The 18,391-nt window shown below is 47.0% G+C and overlaps 1 protein-coding gene across 9 annotated transcripts in view; it reads right to left on the bottom strand.

Annotated features, from left to right (window-relative positions):
* Positions 1-18,391, bottom strand: part of ADCK1 (aarF domain containing kinase 1) — an 88,432-nt gene that overhangs the window by 42,129 nt on the left and 27,912 nt on the right. For 6 of the 9 annotated variants that reach the window (XM_026057201.1, XM_026057200.1, XM_026057202.1 and 3 more), the window contains 2 exons: positions 12,739-12,942; positions 2,169-2,300 (listed from right to left, as the gene is read on the bottom strand). The exons of 1 other annotated variant lie outside the window; for it this stretch is intronic. In XM_026057201.1, the coding sequence (XP_025912986.1) occupies positions 2,169-2,300; positions 12,739-12,942 (336 nt within the window). The remainder of the gene's footprint in view (positions 1-2,168; positions 2,301-12,738; positions 12,943-18,391) is intronic. 2 more of the 9 variants (XM_026057209.1, XM_026057206.1) reach the window with 1 other exon arrangement.

Genomic DNA, 18,391 nt, shown 5'->3' with positions numbered 1-18,391 from the left:
GATGCAATCCTGTGCAATGTGCTCTAGGTGACCCTGCTTGAGCAGGGGGGTTGGACTAGATGATCTCCAGAGGTCCCTTCCAACCTCAGCGATTCTGTGATTCTGTGATTCTGCCAATAAACTCTTCTTTCTGTATCCCACCTGCCTGATGGGACTCTCCTGTTCTGTAGTCCAGCAGGGGTGATGGTGGCCCCTTCCCACTGAGATCCTAGACTTTGAGGGTCAGCGTGTTCCCTGCATCTCTCAGCTCCCTAGGAATAGATCTGAAGTTGCTAACGTAGCAAGAATATCCCTGTAGTACCTAAGGAAGAGGTACTTTTTGTCACTGGGTTTGACAAACATACCCTGACCTGGCCCACGCCTATTCTGAAAAGAGGAAAAGACTGCTGTCCTGTCCTGTCCCTTTGACCGTGTCRCTGTCTGTTCATATTCTTCCAATAATTCCTTCTCTCTGTTGACCAAATTTGCCTATTTGCACTCACCTTCAAAGTGTCATGGCTTATTTTTAATCTAACCAGTAGTCCAGGATGGTCTCTGCACTCAGCAGTCTGTCTGAGTTGATCTGCTGTCTCCTGTTTTATACAGAGGCTGTAAACCATCTAGGACAGAAGCTGATTACACTCATGCCTGTACAGCACCTGGCACAGCAGACTCCTCACCTGTGACTAGAGTGCCGAGTGCTAGTGCTCACAAGTGACAGATGACAATAATCCCACTGCTCCCCCCCATTCCGTTGGGAAGGCCCCATTTCTCCTGAACTACGCACATAGTAAGACATGTGAGGGTCTCCAAGGCACCCACAACCCCTTGATCAAATTCCTGCAGAGTAGCTATTGACATATCAGTGCTACAGATGCCAGCAGCTTGCTGCAAAGAGCAAGGACAGCACATTTGGGAAGAAACTCCACAGAAATGGGGCTAGTTGGCACATTAAGCAAGAAGATATGATTTAAGAAAGCACCCAGGAGCAAGTGAATTTCCAAGGCCATTTGACTCCGGGTATAAGCACATTTTTGCCACACACTGACTGAAACCAGAGTAGGAAAGGGTCAATGGACCCAAGACAACAGGCTCAGTGTTAGTCACAGCCAGGCAGAGGGAGGCTCTGCCTCAGACTGCAGAGATACCCCAAGGGCCCTGTCAGCAAGTAAGCCTGAACAACAGCAGCAGTCCTGTGAGAAATAACCAGCTGCCAGAGCCTGAGGATATATAGGGACCTTTGGGAACAGACATCACCTGTACCTCATCTTAAATGCCTCTGATTCAGCTTTTAAAACCTGGAGGCTTTGTGAAGTGTAAGAGAGAAGGGAAGGGTGGGGGGAAGGCCTGTGGGCAGGTTTATGTGGATATACAAGCTGGTGAGGGGATGTTTGGGGATAAAGGATTAGGAAAGGTGGGGCTACACACATCTGATGGGCAAGAAAAGCTGTGCCAGGGCTGGCAGAGAAGGGTAAGGAGGTTGCACGGGGCAGTATATTTGCGTGCTCAGCTCTTGGAGGGAGAATGGTGGGTGAAATCCTCCATCCTGGAGAGGCAGAGGAAAGAGAGTGCCAGGGCAGGTGTTTGAGCRTTGAGTGCACAGGTAGGGTGCATACGAGGAGCAGAGTGCTGAGGTGTGTGGCACAGCATTCCAGGTGTCCAGCAGGACAGCATTGTATTCATGAGAGTGTACGTTACACTGAGAGACCCTTCTACTCCAGCTCCCAAAACAGTGAGAAAGATACTCCTTGTCCTCCCTCCTTGTCAATCTCCCCTCTGAATATCAATCTCTCCTCTCCTCTCCTGCTCATATTTCCCCCACTTTTCATGCCTCTGCTCTGATTCATCTGCTTCTTCTACAGTTTGTTCATTCCCTGTTCCTTTCTCCTCTCCCTTCCATGCTTCCTTCCTTACCCCCAAATCTTCCTGTCTCCACCAAATCTTTCTGTTGGGCTGCCATGTCTCTGGTTCAGTGGCATAACTCAGCTGATTTACTCTCCTTAAAGCAGTGTCTGCTCTCATGTAAATCACCCTCCAAACCCAGCCTGTAAAATGGGCTTGTTCACTAAACTCTATGAATAGAAAAGTAGGCACAGCTGGCCTATTCATAATCAACATAAAAAATAGATTAGCACTTTACAGATTAAACATTATCTTTTCAACAGTTAACATAAATCATCTGCACTTACAGGCCCAGCATTGCTGCTGCCACTGCAGTGTGAGAGGCGTTGCAAAGGCAAGGTCCGACAGTCCAAGGTGCGCTGGGAAACAGCTTGTTTCTTTTCCACCTTTAGCACAGGCTCTCCCCCCACATGCTCAGGCTGTGCTGGAAAAGGTTGTTAGAAAGGAAAAGATGGGCTAAGGAGAAGGTAGGGGGCTAATTTTGATTAATTCATATGCATTTCTCAGAGATCCAGCAACCCAATATTCTAGGGCCAAAATCCAGTTGCTCTACATCCCTCCCCAAGGCTGATGCAGCTCAAAAACAGATGAAGCAGCAAAGCTGGCCCCAGGGATAGGAACAGGATAGGGAGGTCTAAACACTGAGTGATTATCTAGCTCAGTTTTCTATAGCTCAAAATCATTGGACTCTTGTGGTTAAGATGAACCAGTTTGGAGGATTCTATCTAATGCTAGAAGGGGCGCCCATCTCAAAAACCACCATATCATACCCCTGGGAGCCACCTCACCGAGGAAGCACCAAGGATCCACCCCAAATGTGCCTCCAAGCCATCAATGCCAGGAGAGAGAGTAGCTCAGAGCCTGCCACTGCTCAGGCTGCACTTCTTCCATCATCAGGTAGAGGACACTAAGTCACTGGATATGCTCAACCCAGCACGCTCTCATCAGTGTGCTATGGTTGTGTGGTCAACGGAGAGATAAAAACCCCAGAGACTGCACTATCCATACCATTYCCTCCCTCTCTGCTCACACACGGAAAACTACCTAGTGTCTTAAATATTTAGTTTGGAGCAGTCAACTAGTAACTCGTGAGCTGGTCCTGATGACTGGCGAAGGCCTTTGACAGGATGTGGCATTCAGAACTGGCCTCACACCTCTTTCCAAACAAAGAAAAAAAATAAATGAAGAAGTTAAGTTATGGTCCAAAAGACAGGCTGGGATAGGTGGGATGGTATACAGGAGCCCATCAGAGGCTTAGAGGTTTCCTTGTCAGCAGAGGCAAAGACACTAGTCCCAAAAAGGACAGGACAGCAAAAGTTACTTCGAGAGACTTCTTTAGTACAACCCATCTTAACAAGCCCCGGGAATTTTAATTGCTCTAGCCTCCTTCTAGGCTGGCTTGATAAATGGGAATAACAGTTAATAGACCCAAACTAATCATTTACATCCAATAAGGTATTTGACAAAATTAGCTTTGTTCTCTACTCACAACTGATACCACCTGAATTTCATTCATTATCTGAAATGAACCAACTAATGTATATTTTCTACTAATCATTTGAAATTTGAAAGGGTTGGTGCTGAACAGCCTCTTCCAAGGATTTGCCAATTTGAGATGGATTGCTTATGTGAGCTTTGTAAAGGAAAAACACGTGGGTCTGTTGCAGTTGAGCCCTCCTGGCACAAACAGTAGGTCATGTGAGTTGATTGCTTCAGTTGTCACAGACAGCTTCATAGGTTTGGCTTTGAACCATGCATCCTGTAAAACCAAAGCACTACAAAGCTTACAGAAAATATGTGCAAAATGTACCTCATTGGTTCACAAACATAACTTGATTACCACGGAGAGCATTAGAGTACTCTTCCTCTCTCTCAGACCAACCTACCTGCTAGGGACTGAAATGCTTAGCTTATTAATGGTGGAAAGACTTTTGAGACCCCAAGATCCCAGTTCTTGTTGCAATTCTCAAAGCAGAAAGGCATGTCGAATGTGAGGTTTCCCATGAGCAAGACTTTCAGTGTTCTCACCCATAGCAGCTTTTTCACAGGAGGAAAAACTGCAGACAAGTTTCTTTCTACTGCTCAGCATCCTTTCAAGGAATCAGGAGCTTTCTCTCAGACTGATCCCAGCAATGCCATAAAATAGGGCTTACTAGACAACCTGTGCCTCTTAAAAATTAATAAAAATGCTGCTGTCTATTCTGCTTCTGGTGTGCTAGGAAGATGCATATATGCCAAGGTCAGGCTCCACAACTCTCTATTTCATCTTACGTCATTTACTTCATCTACACGTATCTTTCTGCCAAAAGTCTCCAGACTCACTGCATCATGTTTTCATGTTCCTGATGGGACAAGAGTCAAGTAACTGGGCGGATCTAAGATCCTGAAAGAAAACAGGAGATGCTAACAAGGCAGAATCAAGTATGAAACTGAGATATCAGTATGCGGGCAGATGACAGGATTCCCTGCTCCCTATCAGAAAAATCAGGCAGCCTAAATCCAGCTTGTATCCAGATTGGAGCATCGAGTAAGAACATTTCTGAGTTTTTCAGCATTTCTGGGTGTTTCTGTTTTGAAACAGAAGCCATTCCCTCCGCACAGCCGCTCAGTGTTACTGCCCCTGCCTTGATCCTGCTGTATGATAAACACATATGGAGATTCCTGAGCCAATGAGACACACACTGAGTTTGAAAACAAAAAGACTCTGTGTGCAAGAATGCCACATAAGCACTACTGATCGCAGTTAGACATAGCAATTTCCAGTGACTATTTGGAACTGGAAGGGTTATCCACGTGCTGAGATGCAGTTTCTGTCTATGGCCAGGCTGGAGCACTGTGCACAGCACATCCAGCACCTCCACAGGATGTGGACACTGAACACAGCCCATCACAGCTGTGGTGTGCATTGCCAGACAACATGCCAGAGCAACACAGCACCCCAGGTGTCATCAAAACTTTGAGAAAATCCTACTGAAGAGATCATTCTGGGTAGCCTACCATCTTCAAGCAAGATCTTGTGAGCCAACAAATTCCGTGCAGGTATGTCATACACTAACACCCACGCACATAAAGAATCTGTAAGTTAAAGAAAAAAAGCCACTGAGCCTGCAGATCAGAATTATACCTTACCAGGCCATTCCCCATGGCATTTTCTGATCCCAAACGTTTCACTTTCTTGTAGAAGACAAAAAAAGAAAAAACCCTCAGAAAATCCACTGTCTAACCTCCTGTGTGTTAAATAATTAATACAAAGAAAGTCAAAAGAGATTATCCTCTAATCTAGCCAGCAAAACCTTCCTTCACTTGTGCAATGGGGCTTAGAGTGCCCAGGCTGCCATGAGTGGGACTCAGCTGGATCCTCTCCCAGGAGCTGTGAGCTGAGAGAAAACAACTTTCTCACACACTGGAGGAGGGAGTAACCCTGTCCCAAAGCTCCCCTGGCAAAAAGGACGCCAGGTTGTCCTTGACCTGACATTAGGTCAGTCACTCTGGTGCTTGCAAACAGAGCAAGCAAGGCACAAGGGACAAAACAAGGTGTGCAGCCTGAGCCGCACAGTTCCCCATTTGCTTTCCCCACCTATACTTGGCAGCAGAGCAGAGGTCCTGGACAGCCACCGCCAGCACAAGGGCCCAGCATGGGGGCAGCTGCACTGAGAGCTGCCAGCACCTGGGACCTTTTCCCCAGAGATGGGGTAGGAGAGCAAGGCGGAGGCTGCAGCAGCAGCAGGATCTGTACAGGCAGCCGCTCTTGCCTCTCAGTAGAGTAATGCAGGCCCATTTGTTCTGGGTGACATTAATGCTTTTCGCCATCCATCTCAGACTCTTTAAATTACCTTTTTATGGCCAAAATCCTTTTCATAATTGATAAAAATCTCTTTTTTATATCCCGAGTTATTGAAAAAAATGTGAAGTTTTTTTATTCCTCATTACAGTTTTAATACAAATGCGTTTTTTATTGACAGCTGCTTGGAAGCCTTGATGGACCTACTGAGAGAGGCTAGCAGAGGGGTGGGAGAAGAGCCAAATCCTCCCCTCCCACTTCCCAGCCGTATGCTCACAGCAGCCCCTCATGCTGTCAGGGTAATGGTCCTCACAGCCTAGCCTCCAGTCTGGTGGGTAATGGATGCAGGCTGCCACGCAGCAGGAGGAGGTTTCCTGTGATGGGCACCAAACCCACAGCAGGCTGAACAGACCCTTGCTAACCTAAATCTAGTTCCCTGTGTCTATTAGCAGTGTACATGGGGACTGACTTCAAAAATCACCCACACAGTGTTGCTGGAGCACGGTACCCAGGGACAGAACAAGGTCAAAAGCAATAGGAGACCTGGGCTTGGAGGTTTTGCAGCAGAATATACAGCATTTTCGTCAGAGCTGTTGAGCATCAGTCCGTCACAGCTCCATGAAACTGTGCAAGTGACCATGCCAGGCATCAACGATTTTGTGCAAAACACTCTACCACAAGGATGTGTAATGCTGGAGGAAGTGCAGCACATCTCCTGGCATCCTGGATGGGTTAGACAACACTGTCAGCCTGGGAACAGGCTTCCTGGGGCCATAATGTGATCTGCAGCATCGTGACCTAAAGACCTTGTGATCTAGCAGGGTAAAAGACTTTTCTCTAGGGCAACATACGGAGCTGGCTTCAGAAAATGGATCACGTTCCCTTGGGAACAACTTGGATGCCACAGGGCATGCAGCATAACACTCTGCTGAAGGTTTAGTTGCTCTCCAACATGGCTGAGCACTGCTTCAACAGTTTTGCAGATCAGAAGTAAGCATATGCCTTGCCAGAGCTTAAAATTCTGATAAACAGTTCCAGAAGGAAGGGAATCAATCCATCCTTCCCCATCTCTGGCAAGCAAAGGCTGCCATGCTGTACCGAGAGTGTTTACAGAAAGAGGAGTAAATAGAGGTGTCTCCCCTTTCCCTTTGCCCTGTCTCAGACTGCAGCAGCTTGAGGGCAGGGAAGTTTCTCGCTGTTGTTATTAAGGCCCTCATGGTGAAAGCCAGGGTGCTAGTGCCTTGCCGCAGCCCCGTTCTAACTCTTTCCCCTGGCAGGTTCACACGGGCATAAGATTATTTTCCCACCTTGTCAAATGGCCCCGTGGCATTGCTGTGTATCATTGCAGTGACCATGCTCTCAGGCAGATAAAGAAACCTTTCAACAGTGGATGAATAAAATGTGGGTACCCAACCCACAAAACACTTTGGGAATGTTAGGAGAAATTAAAAACAAAGGGACAAAGGGCAGCATCCTTCCTAGCCACAGCTTTGCCGCAGGGACAATGATTTCTCAGACAAAGAGTATCCATTTCTTACTGCACCGCACTGGTGCTATGCCAGCTGCATGGGTAGGAATCCAATGAAAGCAAAGCCCTTCACCCAAAGGCTAGGATCCCTGAACATCACCATCTGTACAAATGCATCTTGTTTCACAACGCAAACCACAGCACGTGAGGTGCCTCTACCACACGTATTTCACTTACAAATCACAATCAAATCATTGACATATCCTGCCCTGCTCGATCAGTGAGCTCCATCACTGTATGGCTGCAAGCTGCATGGAGGCTTCTTGCAAATGGCAAAATAGTTCTTGAAAAACAGGTAAAAGCTGCAATTAACTGTGGATGAAAAGGATGGTCTCCTTGGAGGCACTAACTAATCAAGCAATTAGGAACTACTTCCCATTACTGCTCCCACAAAGCAGAGCTGGACTGACATCCTTTTAAATGTCTGACTTTCTATCTATTTAAGCCCCTTATACAATTTGGCTTCAGCAGAGAAAAGCCTCAGCCTATGTGCTGTCCCCAGCCCTTTCTCCCAGCTTTGAACAGAACAAGCACTGGAAGCAACAAATTCAACTACCGGCATATTCTTGGAACAGAGCCTGTTTTGCCTCTCATCCTTCCTGAAGCAGTGCAAACTGACACACAATGGGGTAAACGTGTGTGCAGATGTAGACAATAGCGGTCAGGGCAGAGAGCTGATCAGGATCTCTTGGGATCCCTTATTTAATAGTGTTCAAGACTGCTCCAGCTTCAGCAATTCCCACTCAGCTCTGAGAAAGCTTCAACAGCTGTTATGGAGGAGCCAGAGACGTGAGGACGAGACAAGGGGAGAGGAGGAAGACCAGAACCTTGGTCCTCTCCTACAGCCAGGCAAGGCCTGCCATGTGCCCTGCACCAGCCCATCAYCCTGCAGGGCAGGACATCCCTGCCATCCACTGGCCCCAGGGGCAAAGTTCCTGGGCAGCAATGCAGCGCAGGCACCGTGCCAGCATGGAAAAGCCCCTGCCTGGGACTGCACTGGCTTCACAGGGATGCTAACATTATCTTTGCCCTGGCTCCCAACCGCACAACTTCAGACAGACCCCAGGAACAGGGACCAGAGGACAACCCTTACTCACAACCTGCCAGAGAGGAGCAAAGATGGAGGGACTGGGAGATTTCTGAAAGGACAATGGTGAAAGAAGGGAGGGGAGGGAGTGGCTCCCACCAGGAGAAATTACCTCCGAGATAACTAAAAGCCTGGGTAGAGAATGGAAGATGCAAATACACAATGAGGAGAATTGAGGAGTCTTGGTGAAAAGGTCAGAAGGATGATTAGAAAAATGCCAGTGTCAGAGGGCTGGAAGCTGATGAGAGATGGTCTCTGGAAAATGATGTCTTGCTGTGCATGGGAAAGGAAATACAGTGGTGCTGAGCTGGTAGAGCTATGCTGTGGCCTACTGGGATGTGCAGTATGACCAGATGGATGATTGCAAACCAGGAGGTATGTCAGGACTAGAAAGAGGTAAGAGTGTGTTGGGGTAGACAGGCGTATGCAGTGAAGCCAGGAGAAGTCACAGTATCTAAACTCGTTATCACTGCACAGCACAAGAGAAGCAAGATCCACACAGCCATATTAGGGATTGCACTGGACTGTCCTGGAGCCAAACAACAGAAAGACACCAAGGATATTTGGAAGAGCAGAGCTGTAAAAGCTGCCAAGTCATTCTGCAGCTGCTCAGTCCTACAAGGAGAGAAGCTCTGGAATGGCCGTGATCAAAGCAGAGAAAAACAGATGTACTTTCAGCAGGGAGTCCCTCAATAGTCTGATCAGTCTTAGCAACAAGTGATTAGCTCCTCTGAGCACCTTGTCCATGAAAATCACACACATAAAGAGCCTTTTCCACAGACCACTGAAGGGCTGTCAGAATGGGCTTGGCTGAACTCAGAGATGCCCTGGRTTCTGCATGTTCGGTCTGGGGCCAAACTGGCATCAGCTCCCTGACATCCCTGCATCCCAGAGCCACAAGCCAGCCTCTTCCAACAAGCCTGTCAAGAGGGAGGAAGTGCCCTTAATCCCAGTGCTGCCAAAACAGCTCCTTCACCATTTCTCATTTCCAACAGCAACAATTTTGCATTTTTAAGATGCAGCCACTCTTGAAGATTCCCTTTCCAGAGCCTCTCACCAATCTTTCTCCCTAAATATCTGGTCTCCACATTCACCAGAAGTTGCCTGGCTCTGCTCTTGCATGTACCTTGTTACATGCAAGTTACAGAGCTTAATCAGCTATCTTTCCCCATGTCATTAATAGCCGTGCAGAGAAAAGGACAATTGTGGGGCAGGGAACATATTCATTTCTCATTCATTTTCAACAGCCGGCACTTTTTTTTTTTTTTTTTAAACACTTTCAGGACTTTGTTCAAGCAATGAACAGAAAATACGATGAAAATAGAGATAGGCAAGATGCTTTCATTCACAGCTCATCAGCCATTCTTGTGCACACACCTTTTCCCAACTGATCCAAGGGATCCATCCAGAGTGTCTGTATCTCCATCATCTCCCCAAAAGACTCTTGCTCTATGATCGCACTGGTGAGCACTTCTAAGAGTCATTGTAAAGGTTTCTTTGTGCAGTCTCTCCCACCATTACTACTCATGTTGTCCTGAGAATCCCTCTCCCCTGCCCTCTTGCTTACAATACTCAAGAGAATTATCATCTCCCACCATCACTCAGCCAACACACTGTGGTTGAGATTAGAAAAACAGCATCCGCTCACCACACCTACACAGGGGACTACTGATTATTCCTATCCTGATATTCCCTGATAGGTACAAATGGATATTGCCCTAGATTCAAAATGGGGTTTGACAGGGCAACCCAATAGTCAGCTTGTATTATGCTTCTCCTTCTGTGTTGGATCAGCAAAACATGACATTTGTCATTAAATCAGTCCACTAGCTCATGCAACAGAGCTAAATGCTGCAGCTTGTCGTCTCTAGCCATGCTGCTGGACTGCAGAGAGTGCTCCTCCACCAGCAAGGTGCTGTGCAAGACTGCATGGTGACAACAGAGCAGTGTCAAACTGCTGTGTGCCTCACAAGCGCTCTGTCTTGGCTCAAAGATCAATCCCATCAGCATGCTCTCCATTTAGGCCAGTTTTCCCATAAAACCTTCCCCATTTGTCAAACATCCAAGCCCCTGATAAGTTTTTCAGGAGGAGGTCACATCAGGAGACAGACTCTTTCTAATTGACTAAGATACAATGTATAGACATTTATTGGCTTTTTTGATCTTAAAGTGCTTTTGCAAGTTCCTGCTTCATTTGCCAGCTTGTCACATTCCTCCTTAAGAAAATCTGTATTTCCCAGTTATTATTTTCCCCCTAGGGTCTGCACTGGTCCAAACTGTATATAATTTATTTCTTTATTGCCTATACTTTAGACTCATCTGAGAAGCCTGCTCTTGTGCCTGTTAGAGGTGACAGAAGTCCTAACAGTGAATTTGAAAGCAGCAGGGTCAGACTTAGGTCCCCCGGGAAGATTCCCTCAGTGTCATTTTCTCCTTTTTGAATTGATCTGTGAGTTCCCAGGTGTCATGCTGGCCCSACGGGAGTAGGTTTCAGGATCCCTCTCTGTATTCCCCACTGCTCCGACACTCTACCTTGCCCCTTCTTCTATCTATAGTTCAGCTAAGTATGTTGTATTTAAAATGTAATGAGGACATAGCTACGCTGGAATTAAATTTGTTCCTGAAGTAACTCCATTAAATCCTCTGGGCTCCAGCAAAGACAACTTTGGTGCATTAGGTTTTCACAACCCCTTCTTGTTTTTAAATGCCTTGATTTGTTCCTCTGATATTGCTGATTTTAATACTGCCCAACTTCACCAGTTCCTTTAATTTTTTTTTGTCCATCTCATGCTCTTCATTTCTCTTTCTTTTTTACCATTGCTTTCTTCCTCTTATTAGCATTCCCTCTCATTTGTTCCATTTCTGTCTTTTTCCCTCTCTCTGTCTCTTTAAAATTAAATATCGCCCAGCACTGCCCATGTGGGTGAAGTGAATGCTAAGAGGGAAGGCTGCTGTGGAGACTGGATTCAAGCTACCTCGCTGCGAATCAATGAGGCATGGAGGGCTTGTCTAGCTCCCAAAATACTGAAAGAAATCAGGGCGTATCAGTGGCAGCTGAAAATACATTTGAGAGAAAAGAAGAGGGCCCAACTCCAAGCACCCTGCTCAGCCACAGAGACAAGTCACACAAACTGAGCCAGAGGCGGCTGCTTTTGTAATTTAATGGGGGCTAACCTCAGGGTGGCTCCCGCGGAGGGGAGGCTGCTGGATGGAGCCCCGCAGAGCAGCAGGAGTTCACAGGGAGCACACAGCCTACCCTGCTCCATCTAGCCACTGAGCTATGAAACACAGCTAGTACCAGCTGTGCTACAAGCCTGCAGCGCCGAGAGAGGGAGCGTCTTGCTCTCACCCAGGTAATGATATGGCAGGTCAGGGGCTGATGTTAACCCTATCATTAAACTGAGGGAAAATATTCATTGTCATTCCTGATCAGGCAATACTTAGGCCCTACAACTACACCCAGGCAGGCCCACCCCATCCAAATCCATCCGTAATATACTGAACAGGTCCAAATACTTCACTTACTTGCCATGTGTCCTGCTGTACCTCCTGCCCATGCTCTCAGACAGCCAGGAACACCCCAAAATAGCTCCCTACACCTCTTTAAATGAACAGATACACATGTATATACTGCTTCCCTTCTTCAACCTCCTGTCTTCCTCCCCCTCCCCCCCCCCTTTTTTGCAATTGCCTTTGCACATTGGTGTCTCCTCCCTCTCACCATGTCAGCTGTGATCCTTGAAACACCTCTCCTCAGCCTGGGGTAGGAGTGTGAGGGAGCTCACTACAAGGCACAAGATGCAAAGTAGCAGGATACACTTTCTAAACACCATGTTTCTTACAGCTAATGAACACAGGCACCCCCCCTCCTCTGATCTCAGTGCTGTAGGCTGTTGAGGGTTAACTGTGACACAGCCTCCTTGGCTTCCCTGTTACCTGACTGCAAGCACCACAAGTGATTTATGCTATTATTAAAGAGATTTATTTATTTTTTTCTTTGGGGGTTAATTAGGGGCTTGAAAAAGTAAAGGGCTGTCAGTGCTGGCTGGAACGGGTCTAGTGCAGCCAGTGGAGAGCAGTCTCCCCTCTCACAGTTCTCCCAGAGCATCTGAGTCCTGAACAGCACCCCTCTCAGTGTGGCCCATGGCCCTCCATCCTGACCTCCAGCAACCCTGTTAGTCTGGGCACAAGCTCCTGGGCATGCTGCTCTGCTGAGGCCTGTCATTTCCACCTGGCAGTCCTCTATTTTTCCTCTATTATTTCCTGCTYTCCTAAACTTGCCAGCAATGCCCATCAATAGGCAGGGAAAATCTGCATGGCATTCTCCCAGGAGCAAAGAGGAGATGTCTCTCCTTGACATCTCTTGCAGCTGAGGATCACCAGGCACCTCCTTGCTGCTGTTTTCCTTCCTCCAGCTGCACATGGCTCACTGAGACCTAAGAAGCCAACAGCCGCTCCTACCTCTTTGCCCAGATCCTCACGGATGACTTGCTCGATCTCCTGCCTGGTGCTCTGTGGGGCTTGACTGTGCAGCACTTTGAGGGTGCGGGTGTACTCCTCAGGCAGCAGGTAGTCGAGCGCTCCCAGGTGCTGCCCCACCTTGATGAAGGTGCCTCGGTTGGCGCAGCACAGCTCCCGGAGGCGCTCAGCAGAGCGCAGGTGCACCTGCGCAGAGAGACCAGAACATCAGCCAAGCCCTGTTGCTGCCTATTAAATGTATTACATGCATACACACACGTGTGTCCCTTTTATTCCCCCAATATTTAAGCACAGCAGGGATTTCCTTGATTGGTTTTGGCCACCATAATCTGACATATCAACTAAGCACTAGGATTCTGGCTTGATTCAGAAGGGGTTGAACCAGACCAGGACAAGATACTCCACAGTAAAAGGGACTCCCAGACTTATTTGCACATGTATCATAATCAGTGGCAGTACACTAGCTTTTGGTTCTGTCCTGTGACACATCCTTGCAGAGAACAACATGTCCACCCATAGCGCAGCATTGTTTGTCACTATGTTCTACTGCTATGACACACAATTCGGGAACCCTTTGTCAAAAGGTAAAAGTCAGGACCATGACTACATACGTTAGACTCTCAGTGCACTGGATTAAAGTGGAAAGAAAACAACAGATACCAGCCCAGTTCAGATGCCTGGCCAGGAACTTGGAAAGAGAGTCTGTTAAAAATTAAAAAAAAAAAAAAAAACCAACTGGCAGTGAGGAAGAACAGTAGGTGGGCAGTCCATCATCCTCCTCACCTCACTCCAATGCACCACCGGGAGAAATTACACCTTCCTGTCCAGCCAGGTCTTGGTCTTACTGCTCACATTGCCAACAAAGTTCACTATGACAGTGGTTCTAGAAGCTAGGAGTTAGGAGACTCAACAGCTTTGTTCACACTGGCCAAAGAGCAGCCACCAAATGACAAAGCCTATTGCCAACCATTTGCCAGTCCTGGATTTCAGCTCCTGAAGTTCATTCTGTGTCTCAAGAACAGACCAGCTGCTATATCCTTTAGTGACAATGATTTATTCTGCCTTTATTACTCTCACTACAAAAGCCTCCTGCCAAGGACATGGTTATACTCAATATTCTTTAATAAACTTCAGATAATTTTATTCTGGTACATTAATAAAATCTAAGCAAATCAATTGCAAAAAACAACTCTGCACCCATCACCTGGTACTGCCTGACACCTATCTGAATGGAGGCTGCTAATTCCTCTAGCTTCTGTGTAAGGAGTCAGTGAAGGTCAAATTCTCTGTTTGCAGACCTCATCAGCCCAGGAGACACCAAGATCCTATGGTGATGGACACCGCCGGAAGCCTTGAAGTACACAACAGACAGGAATGACAAAACAAACATGCATGAACACACAAACATATACACACGTACAATTTCTTGGCTATCTTTGCCCTCTGTATGAGGCAGTGTAGCATCATATCATGGGACAGGGTACCTGTATCCCACTTGGAAACATGTCAGGGGACAGGCTAGGTGCTGAGCTGCAGCACATGAAGTACAGGCCTAGGGGAGTGTGAGGAGAAAGCCTAATGTGTGAGTCTCACACTCAGTATGTGAGACTTGACACCTTCATGCGCGCGCGCACACACACACACTCCTAGAAGTGCATGCCCAGGCAAGTGTAACTTGCACCAGCAGAGCAAGCTTATCCCAAAACAGAGGGGCACTCAACTCACATCACCTGCTCAAAAGCACTCTCAGGTGCATAGAGCCCACAGTGCCCATGAGCACTTCCTGAAGTCTCCTGGATTATTGTGCTGCATTTCACACTGCTGCTTTAAAGCTCCTGCTGTAACAAGCAGGCCCCTGCCCAGTCTGTTCCCCTGCGTGTGAGCAGGGCAAAAGCAGGCCAAAAGGAGATGAGGAAAGGAAAGCATGAAAGGTGACGAGAGAGCAAGAAAAGCAGGGAGGGAGTAATGGGATGAAAGAAAAAGGCAAAGGCAGGGAGGGAGCCAGAGTAGCTGGGTAGTTTGTTGCAGCACAGGGAGTTCAGCCCATTAGAGGGAAACAGCTTTATTCAGCTCCGATAATTGCCCTCCACACTCTGCCTCCAGCAGTGCAGAAAACCCACCATTGGCAGTGAAGGGCAAGCCATAGCCATGGTGGCCCAGCCTCCCCGGATGTGGCAGGCCGGGTGCAGCTGCCTGCCCTGGGCACAGGCGGGAAACAGTGCCAGGGCCTGCTCCTTGCAGATGTACTCCAAAAACTCCCACACTGAGCGGGGCCAGTGTAGGGCCTTGCCACCTCCCACAGATGCAGCAGAAGCCCAGGAAAGGCCCCAGGCTGCCGCATGGCTCAGGGCGAAGCACCGGCAGTCCTGGGACTGTAACATGGTGCTGGGGATCAGCCAGCTCAGGTTGGAGGTGCTGGCACCAAAGCACTCACCTGCCCCACAGTGATCACCCRGGGGATCGACTAGCGAACAACCCAAAGCAGCCAGCAAGGTGGAAAACTTGAGCAGCTGAAAATGCAACTGGATGTAGACACACTTGGCTGCAGGGTGTATTTTCATGCCTATCACTGCTGTGAAGGAGGCAGAGAGAGCCCCTCACTCCTCTAGCATGAGGAAAGGAAATTTAAGCCCCTCAAACTTCCCCATCCTGAAGGGGCAACCCAGATTGCCCCATGGACAAAGCAGTCCTCACCAAGAAAGAGGAGGGCACTCCTTACAGAGGGCTCCAGGAATAAACAAGAGCAAAAACTACATGCACAGCACCCTCCACAGTGCTTTCATGAATGGCCTGGTGCACCTAAGAGTCCTGAGAGTTGGCTGCCCTGGCAGGTTGTCAGGACCGAGGAGTGCCAGCCCCTGCCTCTGTCAGAGAGAAGATGATTGGAAACCTTACAGACACATAGCATCTTGTCTTGGAAAAGGAAAATCTACCTTAGGACCTAAATTTTACAAAAGCCCAATCTGCRTTAGAGGGAGAAGTACAGTGAAAACATAGAGGGATTGTGAATACAGCTTCCAAAGTCTCTTTTCTTATCAACCTGGTCAGGATGCTGGCAGAAAAACATTCCTAACACTATCTATTAATTGCCTGGATCTCCCCAAGCCAAGTCATGGTCCAGAGGTAACACTTGATTTCCCAATATATGACCTTCTCCTGATCATAGACAAAGCAGGAGTGTTATGTTCCTCCTAGTGTCCAATACTGTTGACCCTGTTCCTGTCCTACATCCAAGAAACTGCAGGGTAAATGGAAATTCCCAGAATGGCTCAGAGCTTTTCTCCAAGAAATCTCACAAGATATTGCTCTTTGTTGCACAAGCAATACACTGTAGACTCTTATTCTTATCAGGGAGAAGAGCTGAGAAGAGCAGCTAGTTAGACATGGACGTGCTTGTATGCAGCATGCCCACGATCATGCTGCAGGGAAAGGAAACATATCATATATTGGGGATTACCAAGAATAAGCCTCCCTTGGGAAGTAATTTGGATTACAAATACCTGCCTGTCTGTATGTGTATATGGCTCCTTCCTCACTTCACATGGGCTTCTCTTTCTCTCTCATCCCCTGCCCAGTTTCAACAGGATACATTCTCCATTGGCCCACAGCGGGACTATCAGACCCATGTGGTTTGCCAAAATCCTAGGTAAACTGGAATTAACTCTGATTATTAAAGTTGTTTCATATGGGCCATAATAAAAGAAACAACTTTCAGGTGTGGAGAGCAAGCACCTCTGGGATGAAGCACTCAGCAAGTAGAGGTGCACAGGGACATTTTTTAATTTATCCTTGATGTACAAGCAGATCTGGCTTCTCAAGTATTTTAAATGCTTTTGAATGAGTCTTTACTCAGAGAGACCTTGGCAAAGAGCTGCTCCTCAGAGCATCAAACATCCAGGTGTCAGGAATGGGGCTGATGCTAATCTGGTCTTAAAAATAAAGGAATTAATTTAGAAGAAACTAAATACCAAAGGTAAAATATACTGATACAAACTTGAGTATCTGGGGACAGATTCTGTAAAAGGGCTCTGGAACGCCCCTAAAGACAACAAGGTGAAATGGTGAAAGCAATTCCTCAAATGAAAAGTCCTTCAGAAAAGTCATTCCAACCCTGAGGTGCATACTCATAGCTGGCAAAACGTGAAATGAGGATTAGGAATGCAGAGAAAAAATTTGAAATGCAATTAGTCTAAGACATAACAAGCAAGTCACCAGAAATTCCTGGTGATGACTGCAGCCTCCAGGAACATTGCAAACACAGATACCTTACAAAGGGCATCAGGCTGGATTTCGCCRTGGGGACAGGGCTAGAACGGCACCTCAGTGCTGCTGAGCACCCTTGCACAGGTGAGCAGGAGCAGCTGCGCACCACCTGGCTGCCCGCTAGTGTTTCACCCACGCCCAACCTGAACATGAGAAGGGAAATGTCTGCTCAAGCCGCAGGCAATTTCCTACACAGGGCAGGATGCTGAGGAGAAGCCTACCCTAGGCCTGCTCCTCACTCACGGCTACAAAAGGGAAACACTCTCCAAGACGGGATCTCAAAAATGATGTTCCCAGAAACAACCAGGAAGACTTTAATCATATAAAATCTACAGATGAATTTAAAAAGTGGCTGAGATGCTAATAATTATAATAAAAAAGGTATTGCACATTAAAACTGTTAGCTTCCAGTGAACTGAAGGGGAACAAATATTGCCCTGTTTTTAAAAGAAGTCCAGAATAATCTGGGAAATTATAGTCCTGTTAGTTTTTATTCTGTATCAACTAAATTAGTTGAGACAATAATTACAGAGAATACTAAAATCATCTAGCTAAAGTTGATATGACTGAAAAAAAGCCAACAGGGATTTTGAGAGGAAAAAAAATCATTCTTCTCCAGTACACTAAAATCCTCTGAGCATGTTAACACAAGAGTCAATAAAAGAGAAAGGGGAAGGATTTATTGGGACTTTCAAGTGGCTTTCAATAAATTCCCTCACAAAAAGTGAAAAGAAAACTCAGTCATTATTGGACAAGATGCAAGGACACTCTTTCAAATCATGTGTTCGTTTTATCCCATTCTCCACTCGAAATTCCCTCTCTGCAACACCAAGCCCGGCACTACAGACAGTAGCAATGGTGGGGATCTCTAGTTAGAACAAAACTGCAATATTTAGTAACGTTTTTACCACAGCTTCATTTCAACATGCTCTGAGCAGGTTTAGACAAGGTGATACTGTAGGAGCTGTCTACATTAGCACATGTAATGTCATTATTTCCAGTAAGTCTGAACTAGCACTAGAAACACTGAGAAATGTGATGAAAAGAGAAAGAGGTATAGATAGCACCCACAAGGCACAAGGGGCCCTGTCAGATAGATGGGTTGCCCTGCATCGCTGTCAAAAGTTAACAGCAGAGTGACCCATTACACCCATTCTAATATCAAGGTTTAATTTCCCTGCTAGAGATCTGGCAAAGGAGAGAACTGAGCAATGACAAAACTTCCAGGAGATGCAACAGAAATTATTCACCACTATGGAAAAATAAGCCCTGCCAAGCCCCTACCAAAGATAGACAAGCAATCAATAGACTGGCAGATCACCCTGAGCATAAATGGCCACAAGGTTACACATGTTGGAAGGAACAATTTGTC

Source organism: Apteryx rowi, unplaced genomic scaffold (genome assembly GCF_003343035.1).
Source record: "Apteryx rowi isolate R43461 unplaced genomic scaffold, aptRow1 scaffold_137, whole genome shotgun sequence".
Taxonomy (NCBI): Eukaryota; Metazoa; Chordata; class Aves; order Apterygiformes; family Apterygidae; genus Apteryx; species Apteryx rowi.
The sequence above is the reverse complement of the archived record's forward strand: the minus strand, read 5'-3'. Positions and strand labels throughout refer to the sequence as shown.